This window comes from Plectropomus leopardus, chromosome 17 (assembly GCF_008729295.1).
Source record: "Plectropomus leopardus isolate mb chromosome 17, YSFRI_Pleo_2.0, whole genome shotgun sequence".
Classification (NCBI taxonomy): Eukaryota; Metazoa; Chordata; class Actinopteri; order Perciformes; family Serranidae; genus Plectropomus; species Plectropomus leopardus.
In genome coordinates, this window is record NC_056479.1 from 29,528,605 (window position 1) to 29,549,115 (window position 20,511).

General features: G+C 45.6%; 1 protein-coding gene and 1 non-coding gene across 2 annotated transcripts; both read right to left on the minus strand.

Moving 5' to 3' along the window:
* Nucleotides 1–27: 27 nt before the first annotated feature.
* kpnb1 (karyopherin (importin) beta 1) lies at nt 28–17,785 on the minus strand. Its single transcript, XM_042505310.1, is given in 25 exon segments — nt 28–1,500; nt 1,864–2,025; nt 3,048–3,162; nt 3,475–3,580; nt 4,402–4,545; nt 6,092–6,199; nt 6,364–6,446; nt 6,543–6,687; nt 6,799–6,870; nt 7,645–7,792; nt 8,878–9,008; nt 9,100–9,291; nt 9,595–9,819; nt 9,902–10,003; nt 10,095–10,205; nt 11,483–11,572; nt 11,681–11,740; nt 12,395–12,495; nt 12,498–12,546; nt 13,404–13,540; nt 13,543–13,603; nt 13,689–13,828; nt 13,831–13,870; nt 16,514–16,572; nt 17,446–17,785. Coding segments are annotated over 25 exon segments (2,622 nt in total). The 5' UTR covers nt 17,486–17,785; the 3' UTR covers nt 28–1,499.
* On the minus strand, nt 3,280–3,417 carry LOC121957342. Its single transcript, XR_006106759.1, has one exon. It is a non-coding gene; the product is annotated as a small nucleolar RNA SNORA79 (small nucleolar RNA).
* Nucleotides 17,786–20,511: the final 2,726 nt, after the last annotated feature.

Consider the following 20,511-nt stretch of genomic DNA (forward strand, 5'->3'; position numbering starts at 1 on the left):
TTGGTGAGAAGAAGCAGCAGCAGAGCGTTCAGTACAATATAGACTTTATTAGTTCACTAAAGTTGAATATGAAATAAAAAGCAGATTGGCTTTAAATGATTCACAATTCAGAAATAATCGAGTCGCCAGGTTCATCACGTCAACACAGGAAGTACCTCCTCCCTACAGCTGCCGCACCTCTACAAAATAAAAGCTCTCCGCGGCTGGGGACACTTCACTTCCAGCTGGAGGAAAAGGAAGTGGTTTCCCGCTAAGAGCGCTTCCTCCAGTCTGTCGATGAAGGTCACAGACTGGAAGTGAGGTGGTCAGACCCGGAGCGAGGCGGGCAGACGCCACTGAGCGCGCTCGCAGGTTTCTGCAGCCCACAAACTAAAAAAACGTCCCGACAGAAGTCCCGTCAGCTGCTGCTACCACACAAGCCACCGAGTGAGTTAAAAAACAGAAAAACAAGGAGAATCATGGTTCTTTGTGGCGTCGCGTAAACAAACCGACAGGTGAGCTTCCAATCAGCAGAGTCCGAAACGCGTCATCAGTCCAGGAGTCCGACAGACGACAGAAGAGACCCAAATCACCAGAACTGCTTGGGGAATGTTTCAGATCATTTTATTGTTTTTTTTTTTTACTTTATTTTCATCATAGCAATGGAAAAATATAACCTTATACAAACGTCTTCAATCTGAATTTCTTTTTTAAACAAGCAAAAATGGTGAGTGACCCGTTCCCAAAACAAGTGCAGCGGCGAATTCAAACCAAAACGCTTCACCAGCAGCTCACTTCCTTTTGTTTTCCGCTAAACTATTTCCATTTGGCACTCGCTCCTCGGAGGATTCCTCGTCGGGATTTTCTGACTTTTATTTTGTAGGAATTTAGTGCTGTTGTTTGGGTAAGAGCGTGGCGCGCTGCAGACGGAGCAGGTGGCGGCGTCCGTCAGATCTCCTTCGCTGGTTGAAGAAGAAGAAAAATAAGAGCAACAAAAATCTAAAGTTTTCCACAGAAGTCCACAAAGTCCGCTCGGGGTTTTATCTTTGATTCCACAAAAGTCTTTTATTTTCTCGTCGTGTTTGTTTCTATTTCCCCTCCTCCCCCCCCTCCCCCCGGCTCGAGGGGCGGCGGCGGGTCGGTGACGTCATCGTGATGTCGCAGGAGAGCCCGGCTACAGCGAGAGAGGTGGATTGTGGGAGGAGGGCTTGAAGGTGTTTTTGATTTGGGGGGGAGGAGGGGGGAGTCAGAGTCCAAGCCCCCGGGCCGGGCGGGGGGGGGGGGGGGGTGTAGGGGGGAGGGGGGGAGTCGTCGCCTGCTGGAACATCATCTCTCGCTCGCTCACACGTCTCTCTCTCTCACACACACACTCAGCTCAGCTCACACTTCAGCTCACTTCTGCTTCGACCGGACGCTCGCGACAAAGACAGAAGAGTTAATTCCAGTGGGGCAGTTTGTCCTCATTGTCCTCTGATGTCCATCTCTCTGATCTCTCGCTCTCTTGTCCCCGCCGGCACCAATCTGAGGACGACAGGAAACCGTCACACCAACAGGAAACACGTCATCGCACAGACATCAACATCACATTAGCAGAAGTGTGTGTGTGTGTGTGTGTGTGTGTGTGTGTGTGTTGGTCTCAGATGTTGTGGTTGAGTTTTCCATCACACCGTCAGAGTGGTGCATGATGTCTCCTCATTGACCAACAAGTCATCACGTCAAACGTCTCGATGATGCAGTGCACAGTCGGGTCAAACGTCCCCGTAAGGCTGCGTACAGTCGATAGTCGGTTCACAAGCACTGAATTTTGTATTTATGTGTGTGTGAGTGTGTATCAGTGTGTGTGAGTGTGTATCAGTGTGTGTGTGAGTGTGTGTGTGGTCTGACCAGGCCTGGCTCTTGAGCTTGCGGAGCTCCTTGGTGGCCCAGGTGGCCAGGGTCTTGGTCTTGGCGGTTTTGGAGCGCCGTCCCTCCGTCAGCAGGTCGTTGATGAGCGGACGAACCTCCACCAGCTTCATCACGTCTTTACCAAACGCCGTGCACAGATCGCTGCATGTGCGCGCACACACACACACACACACACAAAAACAAAACATGCACACAAAAAAAGGCTTTTAATGTGAAAGAACAGAGACTCAAGAAAACACAAAAATATAATCAATGAAAAAAAAAAAATTAAATGAGAAGAAAAACTTTTTGTTTCTTCACATTTCTGTATTTGTACATTTCTTCAACTGTTTTTTAAAGAGTCAAATCAAACATCAGCTGGTTCTGATTTTACAGAAACATTTTAGGCACTAAAGCAGAACAAACGCTCACTGAAGCTTTTTTTTCTTTGAAAAATGTCAGAAAATAGTGAAAAATGTCTCAGCTGATGTTAAAAGAGCAGTTTGTTTCCATCTGACTAAATCAGAGACAGAACAGCTGATCCATCGATCCATCGATCGATGGATCGATGGATCAGCTGCAGCTTCAGTCTGAAACGTGGATCAGTCTGGTTGTGTGTGCTGGTCTCAGGTTGTTGTGGTTGTGTTTTCCATCACGCTGTCAGAGTGGTGCATGATTTCTCCTCATCGACCAAAACACACACTGATTAACACGGTTAACCCCTTACAGACTGTTGTTAACCCTTTAGGGACAGTTTGGTGCATTTTAGGCTCTATTCACTCTTCTTTTTTTGATAATTGTGTGTGTGTTCATGCATATGTCCAGGTTGTGTATTTGAGTGTATCAGTGGGTCTAAAATACGCTGTGGAAACTAAATAGTCACATTCAGACTGTTCAGGTGAAACTTTGGTGTTTTTTTCTTCTGAAAAAGTAATAACGATCTGATATTTATGATTTGGACTCGTGTTGGTTAAAAATAAACTCAATGAAAGTAGAAAATCATTTTAATGTAGAACATTTTTTACAGTCTGATTTTAAAAAGTGCATTTTGTGTGTGTGTGTGTGTGTGTGTGTGTGTGTGTGTGTGTGTGTGATATTAAAGCGGGACCTAAAGGGTTAAACCCGCTGTGTGAAACAGAAATAAAAACAGAAGTCGATCACGCATGTGTGACCCCCCCTCTTACCCGATGAGCCCGGCGGCGTTGGCCACGACTCCGTCAGAGTGATCTTCGTCCTCGGCTATGTGATGGATGAAGGAGAGGATGAACTCCACGCGAGGCTGGACCAGCATCACATCAGCTGCAGGAGGAGCAGGAGGAGCAGGAGGAGCAGGATGGAGGGGTCACAGGAAGGACAGAGAGAAACTGATTAAAACATTTCAGAATCCTCCGACTTTAAAAACGTCAGTTTCTTTGATTTTGTCGAGTCCCGCAAAACCAGGAAGCTGTGAGTCGGCCGCAGCCTGAAGCTCGCTGGGTGAAACGGACTCAAAGTTCTCTGTGACCTCGTAAAATCCTCCTGATTGGCTGCAGTCAGGAGGAGGAACCGACGTCAGCTGACAACGTGTGTGTGTGTGTGTGTGTGTGTGGGTGGTCATGTGACGGCTCTTACGGTGCACGTTCTCCTGGTCCCCCTTCAGGCCCTGGATGATGCCGGTGTACGCCTCCAGACAGCCCTCCCTCAGCTCATTCAGGTAGTCCACCATGTCATAGTCCGTCTGAACGAACACACACACACACACACAGACACACACAGACACACAGACACACACACACACACACAGACACACAGACACACACAGACACACAGACACACAGACACACAGACACACACGTCTCTTTAAATGTGGACTGTTTTGGGGGACAGGTGGGTGTGCTCCACTTTTCTCTAAAAAAATGTTGGGAATTTTTGACGAAAACATTTTGGCTTTTATTTTACACATTTTTGCTGTTTTTTTAAAGAACTTTTTTTTCGATTTTTGAAGAAAAATTTAGCTATTTCCTTTATTTATTTATTTTTTAAATTTTTTTTAAAATGAAAAGCGCTCAGAGCCGAGGTCTCAGATAAACGTGGAGAGTTTTACATCACAGTCAGCGTGGTGCATGATTTATCATCACAGACCCAACACACTGCAACACCGCAGGAGGAGCAGCAGGGGGAGGAGGAGCAGGGGGGGAGGGGGAGGAGCAGGAGGAGGAGGAGCAGCTGAGAGCTCAGAGTGCGTCTGCTCTCAGAGCTGCAGACAAATATCGACTGAAGTCGGAAAGACGTGAAACTTGTGCGCTGATATAAAAACAAAACGGCCTGTGATAGAAACCCTCATATGATGAGTGTGTTGACTCTCATTCGTGTTATTTTTGTTTTATTTTAATTATTTTTCTCTTTTCTGAGACAAACGTCTCTGCTGCAGAAATAAAGTTATTATTATTCTTATAATAAAGTTCATGTCCTGAACGATGAGTTACAGTAAAGACGGTTTCATCTCGTCTGAGGATGACGTCAGCGTGTGTGTGTGTGTGTGTGTGTGTGTGTGTTTACCTTGTCCACCTGAGCCTGAGACGCCTGCTGCAGCGTGTCCAGGACGATGTCCAGGTATTTCTTAAACTCTCCTCCGATGGCCAGAGCGATGTCTCCGAACGCAGACAGGATCTGAGGCTTCACAGACCGGTGGACGTTCTCGTTCTGAACACACACACACACACACACACACACACACACACACACACACACACACACACACACACACAGAGAGAGACTATGTTAATGTTCAGTGGACAGCCGGAGGGAGGGACAGAGCTGGAGGACAGGGATGAGACTATTTGAGGACTGCTGGTTGATAAATGAAGCGTTGGGTCTGTAAAATGAGCAGAAGTGGACGTTTTGAGCTGTTTGGTCTCATAGATGTTCAAGTTCTTGTCTCTGCACTGTGTCCCACTGAGGACAGGAGACCCACTGAGGACAGGGGACCCACTGAAGACAGGGGACCCACTGAGGACAGGAGACCCACTGAGGACAGGGGACCCAGTTGTCTCATCAGGCTGTTGTGCTGTTGTGTTCTCAGATTTTAAAAACACGTTCTCTGACACTCTGCAGCCTGATTTTGCAGGTTCACTGTGTGCGCGTGAACGCAGCACACAGCACACGTGTGAACGCAGCACACAGCACACGCGTGAACGCAGCACACAGCACACGCGTGAACGCAGCGGCCCTGCAGGAGGTCACTCAGACACAGGAACCAGGTCTCAGATAAATGTGGACATTTACATCACGGTCAGCGTGGTGCATGATTTATCATCACAGACCGACAGCAGCACGCAGAGTCCCGCCTCGCTGCTTTCTGCCGACCGTCTCTCGGCCCGTTTGAGACGTCCAACGTGACACAGCAGCAAATATCAGGGACATTCGGCCGTGGATCAGCCCGCCGCTTTTAACCCTTTAGGGACCCTGTGATGTCACTCGCACTCGGATCGCTCTGCACACGTAACATAAGCTTTAAAAAAAAAAATCATACGTTTATATGATTTTCTACTTTTATTTTTTAACCAGCAACATTCCTAATCATAAAAATCAAATATTCATTAATCTCAACTTTTCACTCACAGAGGAAGTTATCCCTGGCGAGGAGACGCCACGTCAGTCCAAACACGCCACGGCGACACGCTCTGAGTGAGCGCCGGTAAATTCTGACCGAGCATTTGTTTGTTTGTTGGTTTAATTTTTTCCCTCAAAGAGCAACCGGAAGATTTTCCTCCCCAGAAACACATTTAAAGGTAACACGACTCTACGAACATTTACGGCATCATCCAGCGAGTTTTCAGAGCCGCTGAGCAACAGAACCCTGCAGGAGAGAGGAGGAGGAGAGAAGAGGAGGAGGAGGAGAGAGGAGGAGGAGAGAGGAGCGAGGAGAGAGGAGAGACAAGGAGAGGAGGAGGAGGAGGACAGAAGAGGAGAGGAGAGAAGAGGAGAGAGGAGAGAAGAGGAGAGGAGGAGGAGGAGGAGGAGAGAGGAGAGACAAGGAGAGGAGGAGAGACAAGGAGAGGAGGAGGAGGAGGACAGAAGAGGAGAGGAGAGAAGAGGAGAGAGGAGAGAAGAGGAGAGGAGGACAGAAGAGGAGAGGGGAGAGAAGGAGGTGAGAAGAGGAGAGAGGAGAGAGGAAGAGAAGGAGGAGGAGGAGGAGGAGAGAGGAGAGGAGGAGGAGGCGCAATGAGAGTGAGACGGAGCTCCTCACCCCGAGGTTCTCCAGCAGCAGCTGCATGATCTCGTCACAGTAAGGCAGGATGTTGGACATCAGAGCTCTGCACAGGTCACACACCAGACCCACCGCCGCCAGACACACCTGAAACACACACACACACACACACAAAATCATCATCATCATCATCATCATCATCATCATCATCATCATCATCATCATCATCAGCGAGGTTTGTAGAATTTCTTTGAATTATTTTGTCAATTTAAAATCAAATAAATAATTAGGCTTTTTTCTTGGAGACGCACCTGATACTCGGCGTAGTTCTTCAGTCCGATTCCCAGGAAAGGTTTGAAGGCATCCATGTATTTCTGGAAGTCGCTGCCCAGAACTGAAACACACACAACAGTAGTCAGCACACACACTGTCCCCCGTCCTCTGTCCTCTGTCCTCTGCTGTGGGTGTGTGTGTGTTAGAGAGTGCGTACCTTCCACCAGCGTGGACACGGCCATCAGAGCGTCCTCCTGGACGCCCCCGGAGCCGGCGGTGCTCTGAAACATCCTGAGCAGAGACGCCATGACCACGTCAGAGATCTGCAGGGCGTCCTGATGCTGCACCTTACGCAGGACGTTCTGCAACACACAGGAAACACTCGCACCGTCACAATAAGAGCATCAACACCAGGCCTCTGACTCCGCCACAGTAAGAGCGTGGCGGCGCGGCGCTCAGGTGTGCGGTCTCACCTGTAGAGTGGCACACAGCAGCGACTGCAGGTCGTTGAACTGGATTCTGTCCGACGTGCTCTGGATGTGAGACTGGAGACACAGGAAGTGATGTCATCACACAGGAAGACGTTTACTTAATTCAGGCAAAACATCACGGCTCTGAACGTAGCTGCTTTTATTTTCCTGATTTACATTTTAAAAAAAGTGACTATCCAAGTCTCAAAGGGTTAACTGACGAATTTAAAAAACAGAACAAACTGGCCAACTTTTCTTTCAACATAAGAAAAAGGTATTAAACAAAAAAATGACCCCAAAAAAGCATGAAATAAAATCCTGAGAATTATCACACAAAAAAAAAAAAAAAAAAAAAAAGGAAATAACAAAAAAACCTTAAATAATTAAATATATATTCAGAATAATTTGCTTTCTTGACATTGTTTCCTGTTTTTGTTTTGTTTATTATCTAGTAGGAAAATAAGAAAAGGGTATTAAGCAACTTTATAAAAAATGACCTAAAAAATTAGCAAGTTACAAGAAAATTCCTTAAATATTACACAAAAGTGGGAGAAATAAAACATGGCAATGACCTGGAAAAAAATTAAATAATAATTACATAAATATGCAAGTAGAATAATTCATTTCTGTATATTTATTTTTTCCCTTCTTGTTCAGGTTATTTTTTCTTGTTACGGCATCAATGTTACTGTTTGTTCCTGTCAAATAAATAAAATAAAATAAATAAATCTTTTACCATTTATTTGCAGTTTGCAGGAATTTCTTGCTCATTGCCTTTTTTTTCTCCTTATTTTCTAGAGAAACGTCAAAGGTCCAGGCTTCAAAGAGTTAACTGAAGACCCCCCTCACCTCCATCTGTAGGACCTGCTGCAGTCTCTCCATGATGACCAGCGTGGTCTTCTGCACGGCGGGGTAACAGTCCTTCGCACTGTTCTTCACGATCTCCATCAGAGCCTCGTAGGCTGCAGAGCGCAGGTTGTTCTGGTGACCGTCGGGCCTGCACAACCAAACACATCATCATCGTCATCGTCATCGTCATCATCATCATCGTCGTCGTCATCGTCATCGTCATCATCGTCATCATCGTCATCATCGTCATCATCATCATCGTCATCGTCGTCGTCACTATGGCAACCAGGCTTCCATTTACACAGACCAAATCACAACCACTGCTGTCGTACAGAAAAATAAAAATCAGAGCACACGGGAGTTTAACGTCCTCCAGCTGAATCGTCTCCTGGTCGTCCTCGGATGTCTCCGCCTCCGAAACAACCAGCTGATTTTAACCGAGGAAAAAGACCGAAAAAAACATCATATTTTCTCAAAATGTTCAACTTGGCGGGGCCAGTTAACACCATTGATCCGTCCTATCTGATAACGGCAAAAATGCCAAAAAATAATTTTATATTTTTTAAAAAAATGTTCAACTTTGCTTTTTTTTAAAAAAACCTGGTATATTAAGACTTTGTTGTCCTAAAATATTCTGACTTTTTTTGGTAAAATATATTGGGGCTTTTTTTCTTGAATAATTAAAGCTTTCTTTTTTCAAAATATTACGTTTTTTCACAAAATAGTTTTAACATTACTCGATTTTTTTTCTTTAAAATATTTGCACTTTTTCTCTAAAATGTTTTGACTATTTTTCCAGCAATATGTGATTTTTAAATTATATATTACAATTTTTTAGTATAAAATGTTACTCAACTTTAATTTTCAGAAATATTATGACTTTTCGTGAAATGTTTCCACTTTTTTGTTTAAGAAATATTAAGGCGGATTTCACTGAAATGTGCCGAGCATGCATGAAAACCCGAGTGTGTCTGTGTGTCAGCTGTTTAGTTTGTCCGTTCTGGGTTCCTGTAGAAACGCGGCGGTCTCAGACGAGGAGCTCCCCGAGTCGACACAAACGTCTCATTCTGAGGTCACACAAACACAAACGCTCTGATTTTCAGCTGATTACTGAGATTCGGATTTGACCTCAGATCAGACGACAGGAAGTGACTGCAGCAGGGAGCCGTCAAACACGCGGGGACGCAGGACGTCATGTGACAGACATGACCTGACTTAACCCCGCCCCCTCACCTGTCTGTGGTCTCGAGGAGTTTCTGAACGATGATTTCGAAGGAGGAGGACAGGCAGTAGGTGCTGGGCTCCTCCTGGTCCTCCGCGGCGTCCGTGGCTTCGTACGCAGCTTCAGCCAGAGAGGAGAAGGCCTGACAGGGAGGAGCAGACAGGAGGTCAGAGCTGAGGAGGAGCAGCAGGAGGAGGAGGAGGAGCGGGAGGAGGAACTCTTCAGCAGCTCACCCAGCAGACGTTAGAGGCCACCCTGGGCTCGGCCCCCAGGCCCTCGATCAGGCACTGCAGCAGGGGGGCCAGGTAGACTTCGTTGATGGCGGCTTCGGGCAGCAGCTCGCAGATCCTCCCCACCGTCCACGCCGTGGTGTCCCTCACCACCACGCTGGGGTCCTTCATCAGCTCGATCAGGGTCAGCATCGCCTGCACCACGAGGGGTTAACTGGTTAGAGACCGACCTGCGTGACCAGCGGTTAACTCAGTGATACGCAACCTACGGCCCGCCGGCCAAATGTGGACCCCGACAAGGTGCCGGGTGGCCCCCAACGGTCTCCTGATTCAAGACCAAATTTAAGTGATTCACACTTTAAAATCCTAAAAATATGTCCTAACATCCTCAAAGTGTCCTAACATCCTAAAAGGGCCCTAAAAACATCCTAAAAATGTTCTAAAAATGTCTTAACATCCTAGAATAGTCCTAAAAACATTGGTTAACGTGTCACTGACCTGTATGACGAGTGGTTTGAGCTGGTTGAGCTCAGGTCCCTCCAGGATGGATCCGAACGCCATGACGGAGGCGTCCCTGTAGCGCCAGTCGGGGTTTTTGATGTGCTCTTTGATGAACGGCAGGACGTGAGGGACCACGTCGTCCTCGCAGCAGGTGGCGAGCAGCATCAGACACACGCCGGCCGCCTTGCACGGGTTCCAATCGTCGTCGTCGTCGTTCTCGTCCTGAAAGAGGATTGGGGTCAGAGGTGGCGTGGCGGCGTGCGTACGGAGCGGTTACAGAGTACCTGAGGAGCAGGAGTGCTACCTGTTTGGTGAGGGTCTGGGTCAGGATGGGGACCAGGTACTGCAGGGCCCCTTTGGCGTAGAACTTACTGGTGTGCTCCGGGGGCCGGCCCTGCTCCGAGGCCTGCCATTGGACGAGAACAAACAGAGCGGTCAGAGGGGGCGGGGTTAATAAGGCGAGATGACGTGTCGCCGTTTGCGGTTGTTCCACAGACCTCCGAGGCCTCGATGGCCAGATCCATCTCCTCATCACACACGTTGGACCAGAACTCGATCCCCTGCAGCGCCACCTCATCGATGTCACTCTTCATCGCCTCAATGGTGATCTGAGGAGGAGGAGGAGAGAGGAGAGAAAGGAGGAGGAGGGGGAGAGAGGAGAAGGAGGAGGAGAAAGGTGAGAAAGGAGGAGGGAGAAAGAGGAAAAAGAGGAGGAGAGAGGAAGGGAAGAGAGAAAGGAGGAGGAGGAGAGAAAGGAGTAAGAGAGAGAAAAGATGAGAAGACGTGAGAAAGGAGGAGAGGGAGGAGGAGATAGGAGAGAAAGGAGGAGAGAGGAGGAGAGGAGAGAGGCAGAGAGGAGAGAAAGGAGGAGAAAAAGGAGGAGGAGAGAAAGGAGGAAGAGAGAGGGAGGAGGAGAGAAGAAAAGGAGGAGGAGAGAGGAGAGAGAGGAGGAGGAGAGAGGAGAGAAAGGAGGAGACAAAAGAGGCAGACAGGTGAGAAAGGAGGAGGAGAGAGGAGGAGACAGAGGAGGAGGAGAGAGAAAAGAGGAGAGAAGAGAAAGAGAGGAGAGAAAGGAGGAGAGAGGAGATAAAGGAGGAGGAGAGAGAAAGGAGGAGATAGAGGAGGAGGAGAGAAGAAAAAGGAGGAGAGTGATGAATGGGTGGATCAGCTGCAGCTTCAGTCTGAAACGTGGATCAGTCTGGTTGTGTGTGCTGGTCTCAGGTTGTTGTGGTTGTGTTTTCCATCACGCTGTCAGAGTGGTGCATGATTTCTCCTCATCGACCAAAAACACACTGATTAACACAGTTAACCCCTTACAGACCGTTATTAACCCTGTAGAGACTGGTTGTTATTAACCCTTTAGAGACTGGTGCATGTTTAACCCTGTAGAGACTGGTTGTTATTAACCCTTTAGAGACTGGTTGTTATTAACCCCTTACAGACTGGTTGTTATTAACCCTGTAGAGACTGGTTGTTATTAACCCTGTAGAGACTGGTTGTTATTAACCCTTTAGAGACTGGTTGTTATTAACCCTTAGAGACTGGTTGTTATTAACCCCTTAGGGACAGTTTGGTACATTTTAGGCTCTATTCTTTCTTCATGTTTTGATAATGTTGGCTGTGTTCGTACATATGGCAGAAATATTCATCCAGATTGTGTATTTTAGTTTAATCTGAGAATTTCCAGCTCAGCATGTAGTAGATTTAAAATAATTCATTTTTTGAGTTTTTCATCTAAAAACATTGTGGCATTGTGGAAAAAAAGGCATTTAAAGGGTTAAAATTCAGTTAATGAATATTTAATATTTCTGATTAGGACTGATGCTGACATGTTTGCATGTGTGTGTGTGTGTGTGTGTGTGTGTGTGTGTGTGTGCGCGCTCACCGCGAACAGAGCTGGACCCATGTACGTCTCCATGTACTGATAATACAGAGACATGATCTTCACCAGGTTCTGTAAGGCCGCCACACGCACCTGAACGCACCACGCAGGCAGAGACACAACACGTCAGACAGGAGACATGGGACAGAGTGTAGGGGACAGAGTGCGGGGGACATGTTGGGGACAGGAGTCAACACTCACTCTGGTGTCGGGACACTGTGTAGCTTCACAGACCACCTGCATGATGAAGTGTCTCTCCGTCTGAAACACAGGAAGGAAACTATAAGCATTTCTTTCACAATAAAACTCTGATCATCATCACTCAGTGTTCAGACACATTTATGCCAATAACTTTCCAGGACATTTCCAGGACTTTAAGGCAAATGTAACTATTAAATTGAGAGCAGGATCAGAACTGAGTATTTTAAACAGAATTTGGGGACTTCTGTTTGATTTCTCAAGAACAAAAACTTTTTTCTCTTCGAAAAACTTGAGAAAAAAGACAAATGCCGTGTATTATTTACAACTTTTGCTGATTTTTAAGATAAAAATTTTAGTTTTGTTTTTGTTTTTCTATTAATATATTTTGGGTTTAAAAAATTTTTTGGGTGATTTTCAAAGAAAAGCTTTTTTTTTCCTTTACAAATTCTTTGGTGTTTTTTTTTTTTTTTTTTTTTGTCTTCCAAACCTGCAGGCCTTTCAGAAAATCTACCCTGATGGGACAGGAAGTGGGGCATATGTGAGGACAGGAAGTGGGGCATATGTGAGGACAGGAAGTGGGGCATATGTGAGGACAGGAAGTGGGGCATATGTGAGGACAGGAAGTGGGGTGCATGTGATGACAGGAAGTGGGGCGCGTGTGAGTACAGGAAGTGTGGCGCGTGTGAGAACAGGACGTGTGGCGTTGGCGGTCACCTCCTTGTCGAAGTTGGCTTTGGTGAACTCGAGCGAGTTGAGCAGGGCGTTGGTGGCGGCCAGTTTGACGTTGTTGCTGGGCTCCTCCTTCCTCATGCCTGGATGATGGCGGTCAGGATCTGGTTGGCGTTCTCCTGCAGCTGCTCCGGGTCCTGAAGGAACCACAAACCGACGTCAGCGTGCGCACGGACCACCTGACGGCTGAATGACTCAGAGGAGGTCAAAGGTCAACTGATTTAAAGGGTTAATGTTGGGACGCAGTGAGAGTCATCAGCGTCAGTTTTTCTCACATTTACACACTCGCAGGTTTCTGTCTGCAGGGCTCATGCATGTTTTTATTCAGATTTTTCCAGGATTTCAAGGCAAATGTGTAAGACCACACATTCTCTGAAGCACGGCGCTCCTTTACGCTTTATTACTGCACAACAGCTTTTAAATATATATATTATTTTAAAAATGCAATTTTTTTGCGATTCTTTTCTTTAAACACTTTTGATGATTTTCAAAAAAAATTTGCTTTTTTTCCATTCAAATTTTTGCTTTTTTTTTTAAAGAGAGGATTCTTTAATAATGTTTAATCTTCGAAAATTAAGAAACTTTTTTGTTTTAAAAACGTATAGTTCTTTTTCAAAGAAAACATCCCATCCTGGAAGGCATGTTTTCTTCAAAAATGACCAAAAATGAAACATTTATCAGCCAGAAACTGTAGAAACAGAAATTGTTTCTAATTTCCGACGGTCTCTGAACACATCATGTGTTATTATACAGATATGAGAAACAAAATTCTCACAAACTGAAATTCTGAGACTTTTCCAAAACTATCAGAGTAAATTTAGTTTTCAAAAACTTTTACAGGTCTGGAAATCGCTGTTTGAAAGTTTCCAGGACTTTTCCAGGTTTTTCATGACAGTATGAACCCTGTGGTGACAGAGAGCCGCGATGACGCGTCGCTCTGAGTTTAAATTTGAAGTTGCGGCGGCGTCCTGTGAGGGTGTGTGCGCTCACTCACGATGTCCTGGCAGATGTATCCGATGGCCTCCAGCGTGGACTCCTTCATGTGTTCGGTGCTGGTGGGGTCGGTGACGTTGGCCACCAGCTGCGGGATCAGCTCGGGCCACTGGTTCACGGGGATCTCTGCGCAGGCGATCCAGCGACGCACTGCGACGCCGAGCTGGGTCGGTACGTCTCCGTGCCCAGCGTCTGTAAAACCTGACGGACAGACAGAGACACGTGAGGACAGCAGAGACATGAGATGAACAGGAGACGACGGCGGGGACGTCCTCAGAGCCCTTACGTAGTTCTTGATCTCGCGGCGAGCGTTGGCGTCGATGGCCAGCCATCTCTGCTGGTACTGCGTCTTGACGTCGGGGTCTTTGGAGGTCAGAGAGTTCTTCACCTGCAGACCAGCAGCGACTCGAGCAACCTGAGTGTTCCCGGGTTCGCCAACACCTTCGACAACTCCACCAGGAAGGTGGGCTGAGGGGGGAAGAGGAGGAGGAGGAGGAGGAGGAGGAGGAGGAGGAGGGAGGAGGAGGAGGAGACAGATTGAGTGAGACGACTGTGCTCATCATATTAGGAACTAAACAATAAGAACTTCAAGCACTTCGGCTCCGTCTGCCATCAGTGAACTGACCCTTTAAAAGGCTTCAGGTCTCTCTTTTTTCCCGAAATATTTTCACCAAATGTTGTTTGCTACATGAATCATTCCAGTCCAGCGAAAACTGTCAGAACTGGTTTAAACTGGGAAAATTCTGGCTTTTGGTGGTAAATTTTATTCTTAAAAAAATAAAATGTTATTTTGACATTTCACGACTCATAAAGACTTTTGATTTAAGACATCTGAATGAAAACTGAAGGCCTCGTTGTTTTATTCATGAATTCAATACCTTTTAAGCGTTTTTAAGGACCAGGGTTGGAAATCAGGATCAGCCAAATGCTGGTGAAATTCAGCGGCTGCTGGATTAGCTGAACTCTGCAGCCACAAAAACATCCATCTAATGAGCGGCGGGTCGATTTTGGATTCCAGCAGCCGGACAGAAAGAAACTGTCTGAATATTCACGTGAAGCTTCAGCAGAGGTACATTCAAGACTTTTCAATGCCACTCAATCAAATTCAAGACAAATTTATAATCATCAAAAACAGACACCATCAGTTTAGGGACACTTCTGCCAAAACGTTTGTCCAAACATAAAATAAACCTCCGGTGTTTTCGGCAGTTTCCGTGTGTTTGTGGGATTCGCTGCATTCATTCATTCTTATCGTGTTCGGTTTGTAAAACCTCGCCCAGCTTTCAGCCACGCCACGTTTATTGTGAGTTTTATTTTGGAATTGTTTCTCGGGTCAGTTTCCTGTTGCTTCTGCTTCACCTTGTAGACTCTGTTTTTAAAAGGTGTTATCAAAAGTGATTATTAGTTATTATTATTATTATTATTATTATTATTATTATTATTATTATTATTGTTGTGGTAGTGATGCACTTTTCGTGACGTCTGTGGTCATTTAAAGCGTTTATTGTGTGATTTTTTTGTTTGTATTTATGTGAAACAGCCGAACAAACGTCTGGATTATTTCTGACAGTTAAAACTAAACTTCTGATGACGTGTCGTTGCCATGGTAATGATTGTTCAAGTTAAATCTATCTGCACCACGTTTCAGTACCCGAGAGCGTACCTGGACGGGACAGACGGAGCGTAGCTGGACGGGACAGACGGAGCGTAGCTGGACGGGACAGACGGAGCGTAGCTGGACGGGACAGAGCTCGACTTTGTGGCGTTGACGCGGCCTCCACGGCGGGCCGCAGCCAGACGGCGGCGCATGGTTTGTGCCATACTTGGCCGATTACATTGGCAGACATATTTTTTAAATAGTCATCTGATGACCCACATTTAACCCTTTGAGACCCAGACTAACATCAGCTTTCTCACGCTGCATTCAGAAACGTCTCATAAGCACGTAAACCTTCGAAATTAGGGTGAATTAACCCTTTAGATGTCGATAAAATGATGTTTTAGCTTCTTGTACTCGACTTCCTGTTTTTCCATTTGTTCTGTATCAGTTAACCCGTTTGTTTCCACACATCTGCACAGACAGTATTTCTTAACTTTTCCATGACTTCTCAAGGACCCATAATTATCCCCAATGATCAGCCGGGCCGATAATCTGTCGAGTCTGAACGCAGCACAAAATAAACTGATGCTGAATCGGGTTTCAAAGGGTTAAAGGAAAGAAAACAGAAGGTTTTTCTCTATCAGTAGTTAAAACTTAGTCATTTTTTAAAATGAAGTGTAAAAAGTTTCTTTTTGAGATTCTGGTCCAGCTGCATTTTCCCTAAATATCAGAAATTAGCAAATGTCGGGGAAAGTCGGGGAGCTCGGCTGCTTTTAACTGTCTTATTTTTAATGGGGTTTTTTAAATCACGTATGTTAACGGACTTTTTAGTCCTTCCTTGTGCTAACTTTATTTTGTGTTCTTTTAAAGTTGTATATGATTTCTTTTGGAGTTGTATATTTTGATTTTGTATTTTTGCTCCATGATGTCTGTAACTCGTCTCGGCCAGGACGTTCTGCAAAAGATTTTTAATCTCAAGAGCTTTTTTTCTGCTTAAATTAATCAAATAAATAAACCGTTGACTTTTATATAACATAATTCCTACAAACTGAGGTCATAACACCAACATAACATAACATAACACAAGTAGTATTTATGAAATTGATTTTAAGATATATTCAGAGATTTGAAGCATCTGTTTTATATTTTGTTAATTTCTGTGTTCGATGGTGAAGAATCTGATCACAAATCTGCAGCCACATCAGAGAGCAGCTGCCTGCATGAAATGCTGACTGAGTGTGAGTGAGTGTGTGTGTGTGTGTGTGTGTGTGTGTGTGTGTGTGTGAGTGTGAGTGTGTGTGTGTGTGTGTTTGTGTGGTTTGTGTTGGTGGGTGTGGAGGGGGGGGGGGGGGGGGGGGGCAGCAGCAGCAGCAGAGGAGAAGCCGGGCGGGCTCCAGCTGTCCGGAGCTCCTCTCTGCTCCCCCCACGCTGCTGTTAGCTTCTCCCAACACCACCAGTAGCACCAGTGACCCCAGCAGTAACCACACCAGTGACCCCAGCAGCATACTGACCAGGTTCTCTATCGCCGCCTGCTCCAGAAACTTCTGTGCCGCCTCCAGTTCATTCCGATCTGAGGAGACAGAGGGGGGAGAGGGGGGAGGAGGGAGAGGGGCTCGTTAGCTGACGGTTAGCAGGAAGGCTAACATGAGTCCGGAGGTTCCGGTGTGAGCTGTTACCGAGCCGGTTAAACGGGTTCAGCAGCTGCTCTAATCACAACACACTGAGCTTTGTCGGTTACGATGCACCGATGAGTGACATCGCGGTCTGATCCACACGCCCCGGTCAGACCGGAGACACCGCGAGGCTCCAACGTGCGCGTTAGCCGCCGTGCAGCATCAGATCCGGGGTTAGCATGCTAACGTTAGCCGGGCCGCCGGGACACGTTTGAAGTGACAGAAACAAAGTTTTACTAACGGACAACAAACCGGTTCAACGGCCGGTAACTCCGTTTAAAGACGCGGCAGGTGGTTAATGTGACACCCAGTGGGGAGTTTTCTCTCCTGTCGGCGGCTTTGAGGGGACGTTAGCCGGGACAGGTGGCGAGGAAGCGGCCGACAGTTTGAATGATCCGAGCTAACAGGCTAACAGCGGAGCTGCTAACGGAGGCATGGGCAGGGTCGGTGCTCCTCCCCGGCTGCGCCCGGCTGTCACACCGGCCTCCGCGGAGCTACACCGGCATTATTACAACGTGACAGCGTATTTGAGGCTCACCTGGGCGGCCTGGCAGGTGAGTCCCCCCGTCAGGCGGGAATCAGAGCCCGACAGAGTGCGGAGTCACCCGCGGAATCTGCGCTGCTTCAGGCCGTTAGCCGGTTAGCATCAGCAGCTAGCAGCTAGCGAGGCTTTTCCCTCCCGAAACTTTGCCCGGCGCTCCGCAGCTCCCGCCCCGGCTCTCAGCCCCGCTGGCCGGCCCGCCGGGACGCGGGGCGGCGGGGACACTCACCTGGAGAGACGGTTTTCTCGAGGATCGTGATGAGCTCCATCTGTCCCCGGTGCTCGCGCTCTCTCTCCCGGTCGGTCGGTCGGTAGCTGACAGGTTCGGTTGCCGCGCAGCGCCCTCAGCGGATTATTTTCTTCCACGGAGCTCCGTCGGTGCTGCGGCCTCGGGGCGGTTCTCTGTCGGTGTGAAGAGGCGGGAGTTTCCCCGGTGCTGGCTCGGTGTTTTCTCTCTCGGGAAGTGTTCACGGCCGTTAACGTGTCGTAGCTTCACCGCCGCCCGTTCGCATCCTGTTGTCGCGAGGGAAAGGGCCGCGCGCTCCTCTCCCGCGGAGGGATATCACGCGCTGGTAGGGCGACGTGCGACCTTCAGGGACCGACGGACTTTTTAACACCGCGCGGTGGACGGATCTATAGTTTAAATTTAGTTTTTTAGTTTTTTTGTAAACAAACAAAACAAAAACTAATAAAACAAGACAACGACAAAACAAGAAAATGCAAGATAAAGACTTTGCACTAAAGTGTCAAGTCCAAAATCAAAAAGTCAATTCCCAAGTCAAGATTGACATGTCCCAAGTCATAAAGGCAAGTAGCCTACTGAGACACGTCCCAAGAAAGTCCAAAGCAAATTCCCAAGTCAAAATAGGCAAGTCACAAGTCAAGATTGACAAGTTCTACAAGGCAGTCAAAGAAGTCAAGTCCCAAGCTGCAGTCTCGAGTCAATGCGAAAGTCCCAAGTGAAGTCCCAAATCAAGACTGACAAATGCTGAGTCTAAAACCAAGTTAAAACAGGCAAGTCCCAAGTCAGTTCTCAACTCGAGTTTCAACTCAAATCAAGTCAGGACTGACAAGTCCAAAATAAAAACAGGCAAGTCGTGAATCAAGTCCCGTGTCAAAACAGGCAAGTCCTGAGTTAAGACTGACAGGTCCCGAGTCCTTAACTCTGAGGCTCGAGTCCTGAATCCTGACTGTTTTTTAGTGTGTTTGTTTATTTTACAGTCTTTGTGTTTGTAATTTTGCGAGTTTACACTCTGCAGCTGGTTTTTGTTTACCAACTCGTCGTTTTTGTGCACAAACAAAATTATGTTTGTTTATTAATTTGTTTGTTTTTAAATGTTGGTTCCCTCCTGCGACCTGATTGGCTGTTAAATCATGCGAATGATCTGATAAGTGAAGTCACGAGTCATTGGTGTGAAAGTCAAACTCGAGTTGCGAGTCTTTTTTGATACTGTCGAGCTGATTCTGAGGTTATTAAATTTGTGACTTGAGTCCAAGTCATGTGACTCGAGTCCACACCTCTTGGAATGAAGTACTCGGATCTTTGACTGCAGTCAAAGTACTACTTCCTCAGTGTAGATATACTTGGTTACACTCTGATGATCTGAGTCTGTCAGATAAATGCAGTAAACTGACAATATTTACTGTTTGTTCAGATTGTCGGATATCTTTTAAATAAATCAAGTTTCTGATATTATTGCAAATAAAGATTAAAAAAAGATAAAACCAAAGAATATAAAAGGGCACTAAAGCGGCAACTTAGAGTGTACGAGGAGCACCTGAACGCAGCAGTACACTCCTCTCATCGATTTCCCGCGCGACCCCGTTTGCTCCCTTATTGCGCGCACCTTCGTGCACGCGCAAACACGCACGCGCGTGGATTCAAATTTCTGGGGGTTTTTTCTGCAAAATTTGTTTTAAAGTCAGTAAATACACGTTTTCATGATGTAAACTTTAATTAATTGCTGTGGAAAATTATTGGAGATGAAATTGCAATCCCAAACAAGCGGTCGTGTTAAAGCAGCAGCAGAAAATACTGAACACTTTGAAGGGATTTCTTTTTTCGTGCATTATATTTATCTGTAAACTTTTTTTTTTTTTAAAGTTCAAACACAAAAAAAAAAAAACACCTTCAAAATTGTCTTTGAACACAAAATATAAGACTAATGTTTTTTAAATTTCTTTCCTCTAAAGCATTTCTGATTTACACAATTTAGTGTTGCATATCATCTATTATTATGTTATTGTGTTAATTGAAAACGTTGTTTGTAAAACACTTTGTAATGCACTTCATGTATAAACTGCACTGCAGAAATCATTTATATTACTACTGTTGTTTTAATTATTGTCATAATAATAATAATTAATATTATTAGTTGTAGTAGTAGTAGCAGTATCATTATTACTATATTAGTGTTATTTATTATCATTATTATAATTAAGTAGTAGTAGTAGCAGTTAGTAGTAGTAGTAACAATTATTATTAGTAGTACCATTATTATAAAAGTGAGTATTTTCATGATTTTGGAGCACCCCCCCATGTAATATTTAAAATTGTGATTTATTCCCTTGATTTAGAAATTAATCAAGCCAATTCGCTCAGGTTCAAAGTGGCTAATCAGAAACTCTTTTTAAAAAAATAATTTCTGTCAGATAAATGTAGCAAATATACAAAGCATGTACTAATACAACTCACAGATGCACTAACGTTCAGTAGTACCACAGGTTGTGGCACCAGTTAATTAAATTAAGTTTAAATAATAAAGTTATAAGAATCGTAAATGAAGTCAGAAATAAACAAACTTTCCTTTGACTTGTTGTGTTTCTGATCGATGTTAAATTGTTGATGAACAAACCAGCAGCCAGCTGTAAAAACGAACCCATTGCTTCTTTATTAGTTAGTCATTTTACAGTAGTCACTCATACGTAGCTGCCTTGAGTTGGTCTTTTTGTGTCTTTTTACTTTTTGTTCCAACTTCTTCCTCATTTTTTTTCATCAACACAACGGAAGAGTCATGGACAAAGTATCAAAAAGAACAAAAAACAAGAGAAATGCCCCTTTTCACAACAAAAACTACATTTGGCAAAAGGTGAGGATGATGACGAAGATGATGATGGTGATGAAGATGACGATGAAGATCCAGTGCATCTTAGACAGATTCAGATTTTTACTAAGATCAGAGAACAGACAGAAGGTGAGATGTCGGGGCATCTGATTGGATAAGAGCTTTCGGGAGTCAAGGATTTTTCGTCCAATCAGATTTCATCTCCTCACTTGTTGCTAGGTGAAGTTTGA